Source organism: Schistocerca piceifrons, chromosome 8, assembly GCF_021461385.2.
Source record: "Schistocerca piceifrons isolate TAMUIC-IGC-003096 chromosome 8, iqSchPice1.1, whole genome shotgun sequence".
Lineage (NCBI taxonomy): Eukaryota > Metazoa > Arthropoda > Insecta > Orthoptera > Acrididae > Schistocerca > Schistocerca piceifrons.
In genome coordinates, this window is record NC_060145.1 from 488,958,239 (window position 1) to 488,976,582 (window position 18,344).

Here is an 18,344-nt window from a genome sequence, read left to right on the forward strand (position 1 = left end):
TGCCTGAAACGATTTAGGGAAATCACGGAAAACCTAAATCAGGATGGCCGGAGACGGGATTGAACCGTCGTCCTCCCGAATGCGAGTCCAGTGTGCTAACCACTGCGCCACCTCGCTCGATATGTGCGGTCCGATGACCTGGCGAGAACCACAGAACCAAGTAACAGTATGCTACTTCTGGATTACACAGATCTCTGGAATAACATCGAAGACTAGGCACGCTGTCCAGTATTCCGATCTTGCTTCAGCTAGGAGGCCTCTGCCTCACAGCACAGTTTAATCCTGCCCATCCCTCAAAGACCAGAAACATGGAGTACAGTTCTTTATGAGACCAAGGATAATGTATTTTCCGAGGCTGGACTACATTCTGCAGGCAAATGAGAGGATCCATTGTTTTCCGTCACAAAAAAAGGAAACTGAACCTCCTATGATTACACAGTCTGAATTAAACGACCTGGTTCGTAATGATATCAAAAAGACAATCAGCAGACAAAACACCATGCAAATCCCTTGCAGTTTCCATTGAACACGCAAAATGTTTGATTTTATTACCCAGTGCTATCGAAGCACCGATTGTAATAAAAACAGTTACATTATTTACAGAAAAACTGTCTTGTGGTTTTCGTTTGACCTCAGTCATTTGGACAGGTGTAGCGGAATTCATCTCTCCGTCAAGACTGCAGCAACACCTGTCGTAGAGAGCACCCCAACTGGCTGACTGATGTGTTCACAGTGAGAGGCTGCTGAACTGTGCAGTCTCGCGGCAACCAGTTCAAAAAAAGGTCACAGAAAGAAATCTGAGGTTTCGCGTTTCTGACAGCAAGGCATGTCTTAGGACTAAGATAAATCGAGATTGTCGCACCTCGTGACAGACGCTAGAGATAAACCACGTACTGATATGCGCCACATCATTTCGGTAAGGCGTGGAACACGTGCAAGCCTGCCTTCAGGCGTGTAAGGAAGTGCGGGCTGTGTCGCTAAACACACTGCGACTCCAGTAGCTGTCGGGACGCCCTGTGTGTTGGCTGCGGCGACGAGCATCACTTGCCTGGAGACACCCCTCCCTCACTCTACGGTGAGTCCTGTTAACCCTTACGGTTTCTTCGTATACCAAGTGCCTCTTCTTCATATACTAAGTGGCTCATTGTACTTCGAGTCGATAATTCCTCTTCCAACTTTGGATTTGATTTAGTCTGTATGTTGTACCGTTGCACTTATCAAATGAACACAGTCCAACGCGAAGTACAGGCAATGACTGCCACCTGGCTTCTACCCATCTGGCATCCACGGCGTTACGTTTTGTGGTGGGGCGGGGTTCGGTTTTCCTTCTTATCGATATCACATTCTCACAGTTCAAGCCATCTACCTCGATAGGTTTCTTATCTGTTCCTTGTTCCTTCACCCCGTCGTAGTAGGTACTGTCTAGGTGGCACCACAAAGCAGCGTTAAGGAAATCCCCACCCAATACGTAGCAGAAAGACGCCGCAATACACTAGTTAAAATTCATTTCCTGGAAGTTCATGATAAATATCGGGCGTTCGGCTTCTAACTTCATATAGCAAAATGTTTAAAGTTCTATTGACTATCTTTTGCCACTAAGACTCATTAAATGGCTGTCATGTCCGAATTTACGTCTGCACTATTATTTGTGTGCAAGTTCACAGTGGTAAAGATGTGGTACATTTAGCAGAAAGCAACCAGAATTGTGCAAGTTCGTCCCGAACATCATTCACGATCGAAACAGTCACCGACCGACAACTTTGCGCGAGATAACGTTCCGTCGATTCATTTGTCTTCCTTTACACTAGTGCTCGTTATACTACTCTGTCACGAATGCCTCACGGTTTTTGTAAGTTTGACAGGAATATTTCACACACTGTTACCAAACCCAGTTTACCTCTATAATTCTTCATTTTACATATTGTTTGCGAAGAGCTACGTAGCATAATGTGTTCGGTACAATGATCCGGTAGCGATTCCTCTATGCAGTGTCTTCGCACAGGTAACAGACGTCTCTCTCCGCGCGGGAAGCTCTCAGCTCTGGTTTGCTATTGATCTGAATGACCAGTCAGAACACTATTTCTAAATGAATATCGCGGCAAAATCCTCTCTCTTGTCCAATCACAGTTTATAAACTAATTTTACATCAGCAAAGTTTCCATTTACTATATTATATTTAATTATAAACCAAAATAACAACAAACTTATTCCGTTCCTAATTTTTTTCTGCCCGCATTTTACTAAAGCATTCTCACTCAGACGCATGACACATGAATAGTGGTTCTTATCAGAAATTTTTCTCACACTTTTGGATTTCACATAGATCTCCACAAAATGAAACATTTTCAATTTTCACATGTTCCCCATTCACTCTCTGAATCACTCCCACGCACTCACATAGCAAACTATAACTGCATATTAATTTTAAAAGATTCCAACATTACAGCAAATAAAAATCACAAATGTTATAAAATAAATGTTTCTAGTTGGCTGATTGTTAGGAGCTGAACTTCTCATAAAAGCTCCATATGATGTCAAAAGTTAATCTAGGGCCGTTACTAGAACGGTTTTGGAATACCAGAATGTCTTTTGCGATTTTTAGGTAAAATTTTCTGTCTTCTAAACTGTGATGAATAACGAAATGAAATTTCAAGGGTATAATTTTAGCAATATCAAAAATAACTATTGTAGTTTATTCATTTTCATAGGGATAATAAATATTCGTATCATTCTATTGGCAGGTTGATTCACTGCCACAGGCCCTCTCTGATATAGGTGTGTCAGCTGCGTTCTAGCTAAACGAACAAAAAACGAACGAATCCCTTCCAATAAAATAAAAAGGAAGTATTTCTGCTTAAGCATCAACGTAATAAACTACTTCGAGTCTACGGTACACAACAAGAAACATAAAGCCTCTCGATTTGGTGTATGATATGTATACTCTTTCATTAAAAAATTTTGCTTCACTTCAGCAGCAAGTCCATTAGCACTCGTGTCACGTAGAAAATCAAGGGCAGAACAAATTGCCGACAGTCCTGTACAAACAGCACTGGATGTGAGAACAACTTACACTTCCGAAACAACGTGACAGCTAAATGGCAACAGCCCTTTATATTTCGGTTTATTCCCAAGTAAGACTTGGTGTATCAGTAATCCTAAATAAAAAAAATATTACTCATAGAAACAAACAAATAAATCAAAAGGGGGAACGTTATCTGACTCCTCAGTAACGTAACTTTGACCCCAAGAAGGAAATGGTAATTCAGTTCAAGGTTATAATCAGATATTATAGCTGCTATTCACGAATGATGTGCATATTCTTTTACATCAAATATGTTTGTGACAGAACCTCATGTAAACATATGCTGCTCGCGGTTAAGCCCTATGGTCCATGCTAATAGAAAGTCGTTTTTACCTGAAGTGTAATTATTCACACTTTCTGACACACAGAGAAGGGACTCATCCTTGCGTTATGGGAATATTCGCTGTGATCATGCAAAACAGGTCAATGGTAATGTTGTGAAAACGATGCAAGAAATTCTCTTCAGTTGCAAGTTATACGACTTTGCGTTTAAGAATACGTGATTTAATGTTAAGAAATTGGTTCGTTTATGGTTTACTGCCACCCTGCACCACAATAGTAAGCTGATATGAAAAATTACAAGTAAAGATGAAGTGACTCAGCAGATTTTCTTTTTAATTGGAATCTTGCTGTGTCTATGAGCGAGTCATGATCAAGGGTCTTCGGATTTTACGACGTTACTTGTTATTTGCGTCTGATAGTTATCAGAACTTCGTTGAACTTCTAAAAGTGTCTTACGTGAGTGTAATTCAGTTATCTGTTTTGATTTCATTATTTACCACAAGATTTAAAATCTGCTCCATTCTGAAGCGTGAGTGGACTTGGTTAGCTGCAATAATGCACCCATTTACTAGAGAGATCTGCGTGTCTTTTTTGTAATGAAATAAAAATAGACCCACTTTGTTAGTGTGTAAACCTTGTTAAAGTTATAGGCAGCAGTGTAATATAGGAAATTCATTTATGCATTTTATGCAGGTACTGTCATACCGTACTAAATACGAATATGAGATTATTCCAGGAGTACTACATATTTTTGGAATTGTGCAGTCGTCTGTTTGTGGCTTGAAGATATTTAAAGATGGTAGCGGGCGGGAGCGCGCCTGTTCAGACGTGCTGCCGCTGCTGACCTCACAGAGAAGTCAGCGGTGAGCCATGCAGCGAGACAGGGGACGTAAACGTCGTTACAGCTGTAAAAGATTAACATCACACATGTCGGGAAGAATTGCGGGATCTGTTGTATGGAATGAACAGTCTAATGGGTACACAACAGAATGTGAGAAGAAGGAAAATGAAAATAATGAAGAAAAATGAAAATAGTGATTAATAGCACAAAGGAAACGACCGAGAAACTTAAAATCACAGTTGGGGATCACAAAGTAGACGGCGTCAAGGAATTCTGCTAACCAAGCAGCAAAATAACCCATAACGGACAGAGTAAGGACTACATAAAAACACACTAGCACCTACAAAACGTGAATTCATGGCCAAGAGAAATGAAGTAGTATCAAAGATACGCCTTAATTCGAGGAAAAAATTTCCGAGATGTGTGTCTGGAGATTAGCATTCCATGGTAGTGAAACATGGACTCTGGGAAAACCGGAACAGAAGAGAAACGAAACATTTGAGATGTGGTGCATCAGGAGAATGTGTAAACATTAGGTGGACTAGTAAGGTAAGGAATGAGGAGGTCCTCCTCAGAATTAACGAGGAAAGGAATATATGGAAAACACTGACAAGAAGAAGAGACAGGATGATATGACATCTGCTAAGAGATGAGGAAATAACTTGCATGGTACTATGAGGAACTGTATAGGGTAAAAAGTGTAGAGGAAGGTAGAGATTGGAATGCACCTGGCAAATAATTGAGGGAGTAGGTTGCAAATGCTGCTGTGAGCTCACAAGTTTTGCACACAACAAGGATTCGTGGCGGGCCACGTTAAACCAGTCACAAGGCTGATGACTCAAATATAAAAAAAGGTTCAGAAATTTTAATTGTTGATAATGATGTAAACCAGAAGTGAGGGTGGCACATGATAACACTGAAGTTGCAACACAAGCAAATCATGAATGTTAAAATGACGTGACTGAGTTTTTGGTGCTGGGATATGATTAAATAAAGATGGTACCGGTAATGGAGAGGGATATAATGTAGTAGTATATGTTACTAAACTCCCTGTTCTAAAATGTGTGGGAAGATTTCCATTTCTTCAGCGCTGAGTCGTAGGATATGATGGCAGGAGACATGCAGTCTCCATGTATGTCTGTCTTGTGCTCTATTTCAACTTACATCCTTCAGAACTTGGTCCATAATCTTAAGCCGTGGTGTATCTGTAGTACTTTTTCCATTCACATATTATTGCTTTTAGGGATGTTCAAGTTAAAATAGATAACCAATAATACGAACTCTGCTTAGTCACAGTATTCTACAAACTAACATTTTGTGGTATGCTGTTACAAGAGCATGCCGAACATAAAAAAGATTGATAATATAACAAGTGGCGAAATCCCTAATAGAGTGCGAGAAGGGGACAGTCGCCTCCTTCCCTAAGCCCTCTGGGTCCACGTCTCACGGCCACACAGTACCACACTCCAAACATGCCCTTTCTGAACCATTTTTTCTCATTTGTTGGCAGTCACTTTTGGAGGTTAATATTTTCTTAATTATATTGATGGAACTTTTTTCATTGGTAGTTATGCTTCCTATTTCATATCTCCTTCTTACAGCTCTGGTGATCTGGCCAGGTAAGAAAACGAGTAAACGTGTTGCAGTAGGTTGTCACATACATGTACTCTAACACTGATTAGTCGTTCTTTGTCACAAATAGTCACATTTGGTTCAAACCGATTTATTTATATGTTACACCCCTTCCACATGACTTTATCCAGTTTAATTAAGATGTATTCGAGATTACTTCACTATCATCTATTAGAAAATCCTTCCCCGTTCTATTAAGTTTCCATAAAAGTTATCGGTCTATGATAATGAGAAATGGTGAAACAAAGTTTGAAGCTCTGAAGAAAGTAGGAATAAAACACCAACACTTTCTGTATGTATACAACAGATATGTAAGTTGTAGTGAAATTTATGGAAATGAATTTAACAACTAATTTTAAAGCTAATATTCCATACCTGATTCCTCGGCTTTCTGAAAGCCAAATTTATATTCTGAGAAAGTGGCACGACTCTCTGAAGACGATGGAGGACATTATTTTATGATACATTCGCAACTCGTCTAAGTTACAATTAATTTTAGTTGTTTGTAAGATATTCTTTGATTTAAGGACTGAAAATGCAAGGTTTCTTTCAATATCTGTGTTATGTTTCCTGTTAACAGTTGTCACACGTAATTCTGTGGAACTAGAATTTCATATCCCTCCTTCCCGCTTTCGGAAGTTCCGCAGGAATATTTTTCATTCCCAGACGTTTGTTGTTTCTGAGTTTTGTCAGAGCTAATCTTCTTTTCAGAATTCACCAAATATCAGCGTTGAACCAAGCAATGTAAATGCAGTAAATGAATAATCCGACATTTTATTTAAATAACCATGGTGACCATCTACTTCAGACATCTTCGATGCTGAGTATGAAATGGAATTAGGAATTTCCTCAACTAAACTCGGTATGTAGGAATGGGAATGGGAATAGTCTACACTGTGCAATTTAATTACGGGATAACTTTTTCGAGACCCATTAATTGTCTCCCATTTGGACCCACAAGTTTGAAATTTGACTGAAAGGTGCCTGCAACCTTCCTCTGCAATACTGCAGAAGTGTGGAGCCCTGGGACGTCACACTTGGGCTCAAAGAGGCTACGAACAGCAATGTGTCGACACATACGAGTGAAAGGCCAGAGCTCTGAAGTTCATATGACATTTAATGACATCACACTCACTAAAACTTTTGCCGAAAGAACGCCCAACACCGAGGTGGACGTGTCACAGGTTGGGAAAAACGACACACCCCCTACTTTTGAAGCATTAACGATGGAGATCAGAACAGCGAGACCCAGCTTCGAAATGAGGGGGTTGTATTATGGACAGCAGAAGGAAAGATATCAGACACTTCGTTGCTCAGAATCGACACGAAAAGCCCTCAGAAGGTGACAAAGGGTGTCAATGAAACCACTTCTTCCTTGGGTCGTTGACTTCACACATCGTGACACACTTTGACGCTACTGACACCCCCAAACGTTTCAGCCCATTTCTAAGGACATCATTGTGCTGTATCCCCACTGTACTTGATCTGATCCATTTAAAGAGCAGCGCGGTCACAATTTTTGCTCTCGTGTCTAGGTTGGAAGCAGCAGGGGACATTCAGAATTATTTGCCGAAATTTGAACGTGATATAAAGCAGCCCTATTGTTCTGGGACCTTTTCAAAATTGTGTTGTTACTATAAGTATAATTCTTTTGGACAGGCACGAAGTACTACCTTCCCCCTGCCACCAACTTCCATCCCTCCCTCCCCCCTTGGTAATGGACGTTATATAAAATTCCTTGATATTGTTAGAGCTAAGTGTGATCTCAGAGGACAGAGATTGACACAAGTGTGAATTAAAAAGCAAGAGATCCCTCTAAGATCCCCTCAGTTTGGCAACATCTTCGGTGGCACTTGCTCACCTTCATTGAGAATCTGAATAGTGTACCTCTACAGAGACAGCCTGTGAAGTTGTCCTATGCGCCTGCTGGCAGACATCTGGAACAGAGCGGTGACAAGACGTGGCTTGCCTACAGGGGCCTAACACTAGGACTACAGGGGCCTAACACTAGGTACTTTTTCATACTGTCAAAATTCTGCCTATATGAGTCGCTCAATCTGTAGCCCATAATAGCGATTAATGTTGCATTGTGATATGCTCTTGTTATGCTATTTTGTTGGGGATATAAATACCTCCCTGATAGACGAATACTAGGCGCTCTCCTTCATAATTATACCAAGGTATGTTTACGAATCTTCCCTTTTCACTGGTTGGTCATTTATTCTGATTGTTGGTTTATATAGTCTTGATAATGTTCACTAATATACAAACATGTGTGCTCCTATTGTAAGTTTGTTTCCTAAGCACCGATTACTTAGTCTTGCAAGACCTTCCCTACTAATTTTCTCTGGTTTAGCTCTTGCACTGGCAGATACTGTATGAGTATTTAGTATATCGCCTGCATATGTGATGCAGTCTCTATTATCTGTTATGCACTGAAGCTGGTTCATGGGCAGCTTTTGGTGACGTGTTCACAATTTACATTCAAGGGATTCCAGGTTGTCCTGCCTGTCTGTGGAGTAATCTCTCAGGATGTTATAGAGACAATCAGCACAGCGCATCTGCTTCTGCCTTTTGAACTGGGCAGGCAACCATAAAGCCCCAGCTTTCTCAATCGTTATGCTTATAATGTACTACTCTGAGGTATTCATAATATGCATTGCGTGATTTACCACTTCCTCTATGTATTACCCTTGAGTGACACCATAATGCAAGGGTTCATGCCTATTATCTGTCTACAGTAGCTCAGACTGTGGCACGGAACGTTTCTCTGTACTGAGCATTTACCAAAGGAATAATGCTAAAAGATTTAACCCTCACAATACCAACATAGGTGGACGGGGGGGTACTTTATGCCCATCTATAGACCATGTTGCAGTCTAGTCAATTTATTTATATTTTAAAATTTTGATAATGTATTTGTTGTTGTTAATGAATTCGTTCAGATACCACATATGTTTTATATATTTCTGTTCAGTTAACCTAAAAATTTAAGTAACAGTAGTAGACGTCCTTTCACAATGAAAGTCGTAGTCAGTATTTCCAAGTTCTGGGTCATACTTACCCCTTTAAAAATTACATTTAGAGTAAAAGTAAACAACACTGAAAGAAATGTGTACTTATTATATTTCTTGTGTTGGCTACAAAGTCCATAGGATACATTATCGAATGTGCTTTGATATTTCTAAGAGTGTTTTAAAAGGTATTATCATGTTCTGGATCCTAATTACACATAATTACCTTTTCAAAACTATTTTGTTAATACAACTTTCATTTTTTACGATGGGCACAAAGCACTACCTTCCCCCTCCCAACAACTTCCACCCCCCCCCCCCCTCCCCCTTGGTCATGGATGTTATATAAAATTCCTTGATATTGTTAGAGCTAAGTTGTTTTGGATCTTTGTCTCCTTCCTAATGATACTTGAGATTTTGCAAATTCTGGTTGCTCATACCTACAAAGGAAATTTATTGAATGACGCTAATAGATGCGGTAAAATCTGGTCCACTACCTGATGCAACACTTCTGCTGTGATTCTATCAACCTCTGTTGTTTTCTTATTTTTCTTTTTAATTTTATTACTGTGTAAGTAGGCTGTTTAGGTTTTCATATTGGTAACGCCATGTATCACTCTGTATGAAAATCACTGGTTGTGCTGTGTGCAGTCTGTGGCTGGTTGGCATTGTTGGAATAGTCGCTATTGTAGTGTTGGGCAGCTGGATGTGAACAGCCCGTAGCGTTGCGCAGTTGGAGGTGAGCCGCCAGCAGTGGTGGATGTGGGGAGAGAGATGGCGGAGTTTTGAGGGCGGATGATCTGGACGTAAAGACAGTGAATTTGTAAGACTGGATGTTATGAACTGATATATATATTATGACTTTTGATCACTATTAAGGTAAATACATTGTTTGTTCTCTATCAAAATCTTTAATTTGCTAACTATGCCTATCAGTAGTTAGTGACTTCAGTAGTTAGAATCTTTTATTTAGCTGGCAGTATTGGCGCTCGCTGTTTTGCAGTAGTTCGAGTAACGACGATTTTTGTGAGTTACGTGATTCATGAAAAGTATAGGTTATTGTTAGTCAGGGCCATTCATTTGTAGGGATTATTGAAAGTCAGATTCCGTTGCGCTAAAAATATTGTGTGTCAGTTTAGTGATGATCAGAATAAGTAAAGAGAGAAATGTCTGAGTACGTTCAGTTCTGCTCAGCTGTGTGAAAATCAAATAACGTAAGGGGTTTGTCAGCACAGTAATTCATTAATTTTTCTAAAGGGGACGTTTCAACTGCCAGGCCCATATACTTCTGAGCAAATCGAATCAAAACACCATTATGCACATGCTGCTGAAGTGGTTCACAGCGAAGGTACTGTCTTGCTTTTTGGAAGCAGAGTTCTAATGTCTTCTGGTGCATTGTCATCTTGTATTGTTGTTCAGCTGCTCAATAGAAACTCAGCTTTTTTTGTTATTCTGTTTCTACTAAGGTTAACAGTAGTATCTTGTCGCCTGGTGTGCTGTCCATCTCTGGGGGGGGGGGGGGGGGGGGGGGGGTCATCAGAGAATTTTAAAAACCTTTGGCTACCTAACAAAATCGCCTTGCTGCGTGCCATCTGCAATATTTTCACAAACTTGTTGGCTATGGCGTCATCATCAGATCTGCATTATTGCAGTGGTTGTACCTTGCATGCTCCCTTTAAATGTTCCCAATTCGTTTTACATAGATTGCATATTCGCTTGGTTTGCATGTTAGCAGCTAAGTCACTACCTGCATCTGTTATTGTAAACTAATTGAGATCATGGTCAGTTGTAAGTCCATCACAGACTTCCCACTCTGCAGTGTGCTCTCTGAATATTTCGTTTTCAAGGCTGATATTTATATTTGGTTCTGGACTTTTTGACTTTAGAGTCAGAAGGTAGACAGGCCTAATCATGACATGAAGGCCGAGTGTCCAGATGTCAAAATATTTACCACTTTTCGCTTGACACTGTCCTGCCTGTGGCTCGTACAAGCACAGAGAGCGCCATGAGGGGAGAAAGGGCTGCTGAGTGACGTCATGTTCCAGAGTCATTCACAATGGAACCCACCAAGGAGGTTATGGACACCACAGCTGTGGACCTGGGCGCCCTTCTGGACGCAGGGGACGGCGCAGTCGTCACACTCGTGGCAGCCGGCACCTGTCTCGTGGCGCACAGGGCCGTGTTGGCCGATAGAAGTCCCGTGTTTGGCGGCATGTTTCGCCACGACACACTGGAAGCCAACACCGGCGAGGTCGCAGTCGCAGATGTGGAGGGCCCGGTGCTCCGCCAGCTGGTCGCCTACCTCTACACCCTCCAGGCCCCTCAGCTGCCCAGCCTGGCCCCCCAGCTGCTGGCAGCAGCTGATAAATACGGCGTGTCGGCCCTGAAGGCTCGGTGCGAGCAGCTCGTGGCCGCTCAGCTGTCAGTCGAGACTGCGGCGGCCACAGCAGTTCTGGCGATCAGGCACTCCTGCACCAGCCTCAGGCAGGTCGCCGTTAACTTCATAAAGGCCAACATCGCCCAGGTTATGACCACACGGGGTTGGGCTGATGCAGTGCGCACTCAGCCAGAAGATGTGGTCACACTGGGTCAGCTGCTCGCAGATCCTCCAGCACAAACCAGGTAAGCATGTAACAAGCCACTTATCTGTGTTGCACATTTCTATGTGTTTTTGTATTTCTGCGCCAATAATTATACTTAGTGTACAAATTTTATAGAACATTGAGAGATCTGACAGGAAAAAAATCACATAAGCAGAAACTAATTAATATAGAGCAATGAAATTTTGGGAACAAATTTGTCTACATAACATATGTAACTGATTAACATCACAGGTTAATGTAAGCTGTAGATTTGCCATTGGAAATATGACATGCTGCCACACTACTAAGCGGAGTAACCACCAGATGTTGAATGCAAGAACGCAAATGTAAATGCATTCTGTTGTACAGGTACCCGTGTCGATTTTCGCACGGAGTTCCATCCCTGTTGCATCTGGGCAATCGATACAGGGATGGTTTATACTGTTTGTGGATGCTGCTGTTGTTGTCATCCAATGATGTCCCATATGTGCACGATTGGAAACAGATATGGCGATCGAACGGATCAATGTATCATGTCGACCCTCTGTGAAACACCTAGTATTACAACAGCTTTTATGTGGGCGAGCATTATCCTGTTGGAAAACACCCCCTGCAGTGATGTTCATGAATGGCAGCACAACAGGCCGAATCACCAGACTGATGCACATTTGCGGTCAAGACGACGACCGTGCTCTCACAGGAAATTGTCATCAAGATCATATCTTCAGCTGTATGTCCAATATGCCTAGCATGCACGCAGGTTCATTTTCTTCCCCATACTGGCGCTACTACTAGCGCCACTATTATGCGAATGGCATGAAATCTGAATAGACATAATCTCTCAGATGTAGAAACCTGCCTACAAACATTCGTTTTTGTCGAGCAGCTCCTTCTTGCTGCTCCAATTTTTTCTCCATCACTGTTGTCCATTTTCTGCTATCTCTAGATGTTTTGCTCAACTTCATGTAACATCTTCATTTAATACTATACAGTTATTGAAAGGTAAGCTAGCTAATGAAAATCAAGGAAGAGACAAATTTTTCATAGCCTTATGAATTGCAGGGACCTTACCTTCAATCATCAGTTCTGTTAAATTCTATGTGCGGAGCAACTAGTCATTTAGATTCCGGCATCAAGCCTCTGAACGAGAAGTACAATGACTGTGGACAGAACAGGAAACATTGAAGTGGTGGACACAACTATGGGCTGCTCAAAACATAGGCAGGCAATATGATCTTTACAGTTTACAGCCAAGCCATGAAAGTGTGCAGCACTTTTTCTGTGTCCTGTATAGGGTCACTATTAACCTGTTGATGCAAAAGGGTCTTTATTGTTGTTGGCTGCCACTGCTGCTCCCGACAAGGAGGAACATGTTAATGGCGTCTTGCTACATATAGGGAAGGTGAAAATGGAGAGCAAGTCTTTCACCAATACCAGCAGTATGTACTCTGTTGCAGGCTGTAGCATTGCTCAAGATGGCCAACAGGGTGTTTATAATCTCTGATGTTGCCACACAGTAAGTGTTAACCTCTGTGGTAGGTGTAATAAAGCAAATGGACAGAATAATCACTATTCCCACACCAGTACTACAGATTTGCACATTGTGTATCTCTCTTGTGGTTTCTTGCTAGATGTATGTTTGCTAACTGTAGTTGTATTACAAAGTTCCCTTAATTTCCCCAATCGATGCACTATGAGTTAAGTATAAGTTTTAAGAAATATGCTATACCCTAAGAAGTGTGTGGTTTCCAGTCCAAGCACGAAAAGACGACTCCAGTCAAGAAGTTTACATAAGTAGATGTGGTGGAGAGTATAGCTTCATATTCCCTACATACTCCGGATCCACCTCACGATGCAATAAGCCAGTCCTAGGACCAGAACAGCTGATATTCACATTTCCTTCCTGTTTCTGTTTAGTTGTTACTCGGGATGCATGCAGTAGCTAAGTACACTAGCCTCTACTACACACACTGGGAGAAGGCTCTATTGATGAAAATGCTCAGCTTGCTTCTTTGAGGAGCAGCCATCAAATCTCACCTTGACTGTCTCTGTGTTGTTTGAACTTCTCTATTGTGTTACTAAACGGTAGGCCTTTTTGGGGAATTCTGCTCTGTTTCCTTCTACTGGGACCCTCTCTATGTCATCTGTTGTTCTTGCTGATCCATTTCCAAACAAATTCAACATTGATGTGATGTTCAGATCCAAATATTATTAGTTACATACCGTTTCGCAGTACAAATACTCCCCACAAGCCTAGTTCCTGGAAAATCTCAAACGTTTACTATATTTTCAGATATTTTTAAACATTTATGCCATAGTTAATGAGCTGCTTAATAAATTCCAATTCTTCTCTTTGATGTAATGTTGTCTAAGCTGCCTGACTGGTTTACAAAACAAAACTGAATGAGAAGTATCTCAGTCTCACCTGTTCAGTAAAGCCTAACACGAAAATAAATTTCAAAAACGAAATACTCACCACCACAGCTGTCTTTTCCAAGTATCCTAACACCAACCCAATAGCTTTAAATCTAATTCTATCTGTGTTATTTAGGAGTAAAGTTTGGAAATACTGTTCAGAACTGAAATGTCGTAATTGCTGACCAAAATCTTCGTTACTGAAACGGGTGTCATGCACTACTGCATCGTATTAGTCCACGTTCTTACGATATCAACTTCCCACACAGCTTCCTAGTCATAAGACTTCCATATCTCCAGTGATCTTCATTATGTGTGAATGATGAACCAATTTCCCAGTTTTCTAGATTAGATAATGAGAAGTTACAAACATTTAACTTTGCTTCATTCATAGACTATTAATTATAGATATTTTTAGCTGTTTTTAGATTGATTTGTACCTCAAAGTACATGTGACGATATCAAGTCATTAATGCTGATTTTCCTGTGGGCAGCAGCAGATCGGGTGTCTAAGTGTGGAGATCACAAATCAGATAGTCTATACTGATAGGCATAATCCACACAGTGGTGCAGTGTGCAGGAAACATTAGGTCGTAACGTTTGCGACGTTTTTGTGCAAAGGCTGTTCGTGTTCGAGTCGAAGCAGAGAAAAAAACAATCAATACAGTGATGTGTGTATGTACAACATTATATATGCATCCCCCTCCTGCGCGGGTGGGCTTAAGTTATATTTTGAAACAGGGATCCCCCATTTTTATTGCATATTCGGAATCTACGCCAAAAAATACCTATAGTTAACCAAACCATTGTTTTCCACACATGGTGCCGGCCGCGATGGCCATACGGTTCTGGGTGCTGCAGTCCAGAACCGCGGGACTGCTACAGTCACAGGTTCAAACCCTGCCTCGGGCATGGATGTGTGTGATGTCCTTAGGTTAGTTAGGTTTAAGTAGTTCTAAGTTCTACGGGACTGACGACCTCAGATGTTATGTCCCATAGTGCTCAGAGCCATTTGAACCACACATGGTAAATATCGCTGTAATAGTCGAATGTGAAGTGTTCCAGTCTGTGCAATTAACAACCGACATATCCTATTCTACATTCCATTGACGATGCAAATGCAAATCTTAGTGTCTTAATGGTCGATATTTACCTTCGAAATTTATTTTATATTTGCAAATTTGACTGTACAGCACAATGTGGTTAGCCATTTCTATTTCTGGATATAAACTACGTGTAGCGTGATCCACAGACAACGACGTGGATGTAATAGCTTTGTGTTGCTATCAGGACGCTCCAATCCAGTGAGTCTCGTAGCCTCTCACCACTGAGGTGATCGGCTTTGGCGAGTATCCATGGCACATGCGCCTGCCACTATCACGTATGGACAATACATCTTATTACAGTAGCTGTGGTTTGTATTCTGCCGGTAGCCATGTAGTGGTCAGTGTGAGAATTAAACGCACCAGTACATGCCCCCTTCAATTGTTATCTTTCAGATACCAGACATTAGCCAGTATCTTCTGCTCTGTGACACCAGTCACAGCTGACTTTCACAAATTCTTATCAGTTATCACGATTTCATGACTTCGTCCATTGCAATATGTAAATTCATGCTTATTGTTTTCATTCAGATTGACTCCGTTCCCAAGGAAATGTCCTAGTCACAATCTAGTAAACATGATTACCCTGAATACAGTAGTAAAACAGAATTTTGTATTTCATTGGGGTCACAACGTCTGATAAGTTGTCAGGTGTAGATGTATACACAGATCGTCTCTTATCACGTTATACATTTTCCTTTCACAAACATTCGACTCTACTGTCAGATGACATTTAACGTTCACCTGTTCAGTGAGAGGCCCCATGGTCAACGTGAATTACATCTGTTCGGTGGGAAATGTTTCAGTTTCTGTATTGAAAATTAAAGTGTGCAGGTTTAACAATTTTATTGGATTTTTTTTTTTTTTTTTGCATCACAAATTCTGTGCACTTCATTTACCTGAATTTCTTTCGTCAGTCTGTTCGAGAGGTGCTGCCCCCCCCCCCCCACACACACTAGGATGTGAGCCTCCTACAGCCTGGTCCCTAACACATGAGCTACGAGCACCATTTGATTAAATCAGTACCACGATAAGTACATTCAAAGTTTATTACTGCTTCAATTTCCGTGTGCTTGGTCTTATTGTTGCGTATTCCAGCTGTACTGTACAATAGTTCTTCTATTACTCTAGCATAACTGATGTCGTATCTAAATATCATTTGTACTCTCTTTTGTTGTTTGTTAGGGTAAGCTACTGGCCTGAGGAACTCAGGGAGGCTAAGTTATTCATCTTAGCAGACCCACTATTGTCATTGGCAATGTGTGTTCTGTTGTTTGTGTGAAGACGATCCCCCAGCTGCGATGCATGTAGTAAGCTGCCCTCTGGCCCCCATGAGGACAGAGATTACCACACCCTGCCTGTTTGTGTGCAGCGTGCCGGCCTCTGCAGACGGCAGTGGGCCGCAGGGAGACCGCGGCCGCACCCCTGCCACTGCTGCGCCGCCCACGGCTGCCCGCACTACTCTTCCGCCAGATGACTCTGCCGTCTCTCGCCTGCGCCACTACACAATGCGATCTGCGGGGGCATGAATCAAGTGTTGGGTGCAAGGAAATCGAATGGCGCTGTAGTGCATATCTGATAACATAGAGGTCATAGTTATCGAGAGAACTTATTCCTTTTATAAGCCGGCTGGACTGGCCGAGCGGTTCTAGGCGCTACAGTCTGGATCCGCGAGGCCGCTATGGTTGCAGGTTCGAATTCTGCCTCGGGCATGGATCTGTGTGATGTCCTTAGGTTAGATAGGTTTAAGTAGTTCTAAGTTCTAGGGGGCTGATGACCTCAGTTAAGGCCCATGGTACTCAGACCCATTTGAACCATTTGAACCTCTTATAAATTCTGGTGGCGACTAGCCATGGATGAAAGTGATTCTTTACATCCCTCTCTAGGTTCACTGTATGATTCATTTTCAGATTAAGACATAAGATTTACCGAGCGAGGTGGCGCAGTGGTTAGACACTGGACTCGCATTCGGGAGGACGACGGTTCAATCCCGCGTCCGGCCATCCTGATTTAGGTTTTCCGTGATTTCCCTAAATCGCTCCAGGCAAATGTCGGGATGGTTCCTTTCAAAGGGCACGGCCGACTTCCTTCCCCGTCCTTCCCTAATCCGATGAGACCGATGACCTCGCTGTCTGGTCTCCTTCCCCGAAAACAACCAACCAACCAACCAACATAAGATTTCATTCACTGCAGTCATAAGGTATTACTATAATAATAAAAGAAAATCGTTTTCCGTGCATACTGCACACACTGATCTGTTGGATGTAATTTTTTCTTTCTGTGATGGCTCTCTATCTGCAGAATGAATCGTTTAGCAAATATGTGAGACAGAAGTGCTGATGCATTGAAACACCTCCAAGCTTCGATTTCATGTGAATAAATATTTTTGAATACGGGTGTTTGTTGGTCGTGAAACAGAAACCGAGGGGGAATTGGAGGCAGGAGAAAGCAAACAAAATAATTGCAGCAGAATAAGTATATGGCGTGTTCTGGGGTGAGTCTTCAGAGTCTGTATATTTATCTTGGAATGTGTGTCTTGCTCACCTCAACCCACGACCACGCCTGGCTCAAACTTCCATTCTCTATTCGACTGTGTAAGTTCGTAGCGTTTTTCCATACGTTAATTAAGCACAACATAACAGAGACTTTAGTCGTCACTAACGTGTTCTCCTTCACAATGTACAACAGTCAGCCGGCGCTGGGACAACTTATCGATCACAAAGTTTTGAGGCGAAGATCTCGTTGAGCCAACTTCCGAGCGCATGTTCATCTGGGAAAGAATTTCCTTGTAGATCTTTCGATACAGAACGCAGAAGGTGAAAATCTCGGGTCGCAAGACCTGGTACGGATGACAGTCTAGCAGAAAGCGGGCGAGCGTAATAGTGGAATAGCATCACTTCATGCTCCCCTTAGTACCATGGAAGTTATTCTCTCATGTGTCTTAACTGATGTCCTATCATCCTGTCTCTTCTTCTTTGCTAGTCCTTTCCGTATTTTCGATTACTCTCCGATTCTGCGCAGAACCTCCTCATTCCTTATTTCTAGATAATATTATCAGTTTAAAAAATCCTGTTTCTACGGGGATGCCTGCTGCCACCCACATTACGCGCTACTTACTTAGAAACATTACAAGGTCTCCAGGTTTCTAGTGCGTAGATAAAATGTAAGGGATATTCTCAGGAAATCAGTTTGCTGATCAACAAGAATGGGGATACGCAAAAAACTCAAATTTTAACATTAAAGTGACAAATGCGAAAATTAGCTTTATAAAGATCCTAACTGATGGAACCACTCTAAACACGAACTTTTTTAACGTAGGTAAGACAAGTGTACTACTGGAAGTTAGATACTTTCCCAAACTTGAAAGCGTGGCTTCAGTTAATTGAGGTTAAA

At 41.7% G+C, this 18,344-nt stretch overlaps 1 protein-coding gene across 1 annotated transcript in view; it reads left to right on the plus strand.

Moving 5' to 3' along the window:
* Window positions 1–16,480, plus strand: part of LOC124712485 (ankyrin repeat domain-containing protein 65-like) — a 160,470-nt gene extending 143,990 nt beyond the window's left edge. The window contains exon 5 of the mRNA XM_047242780.1: window positions 16,324–16,480. Within this exon, the coding sequence (XP_047098736.1) occupies window positions 16,324–16,480 (157 nt within the window). The remainder of the gene's footprint in view (window positions 1–16,323) is intronic.
* The last annotated feature ends 1,864 nt before the right edge of the window (window positions 16,481–18,344 follow it).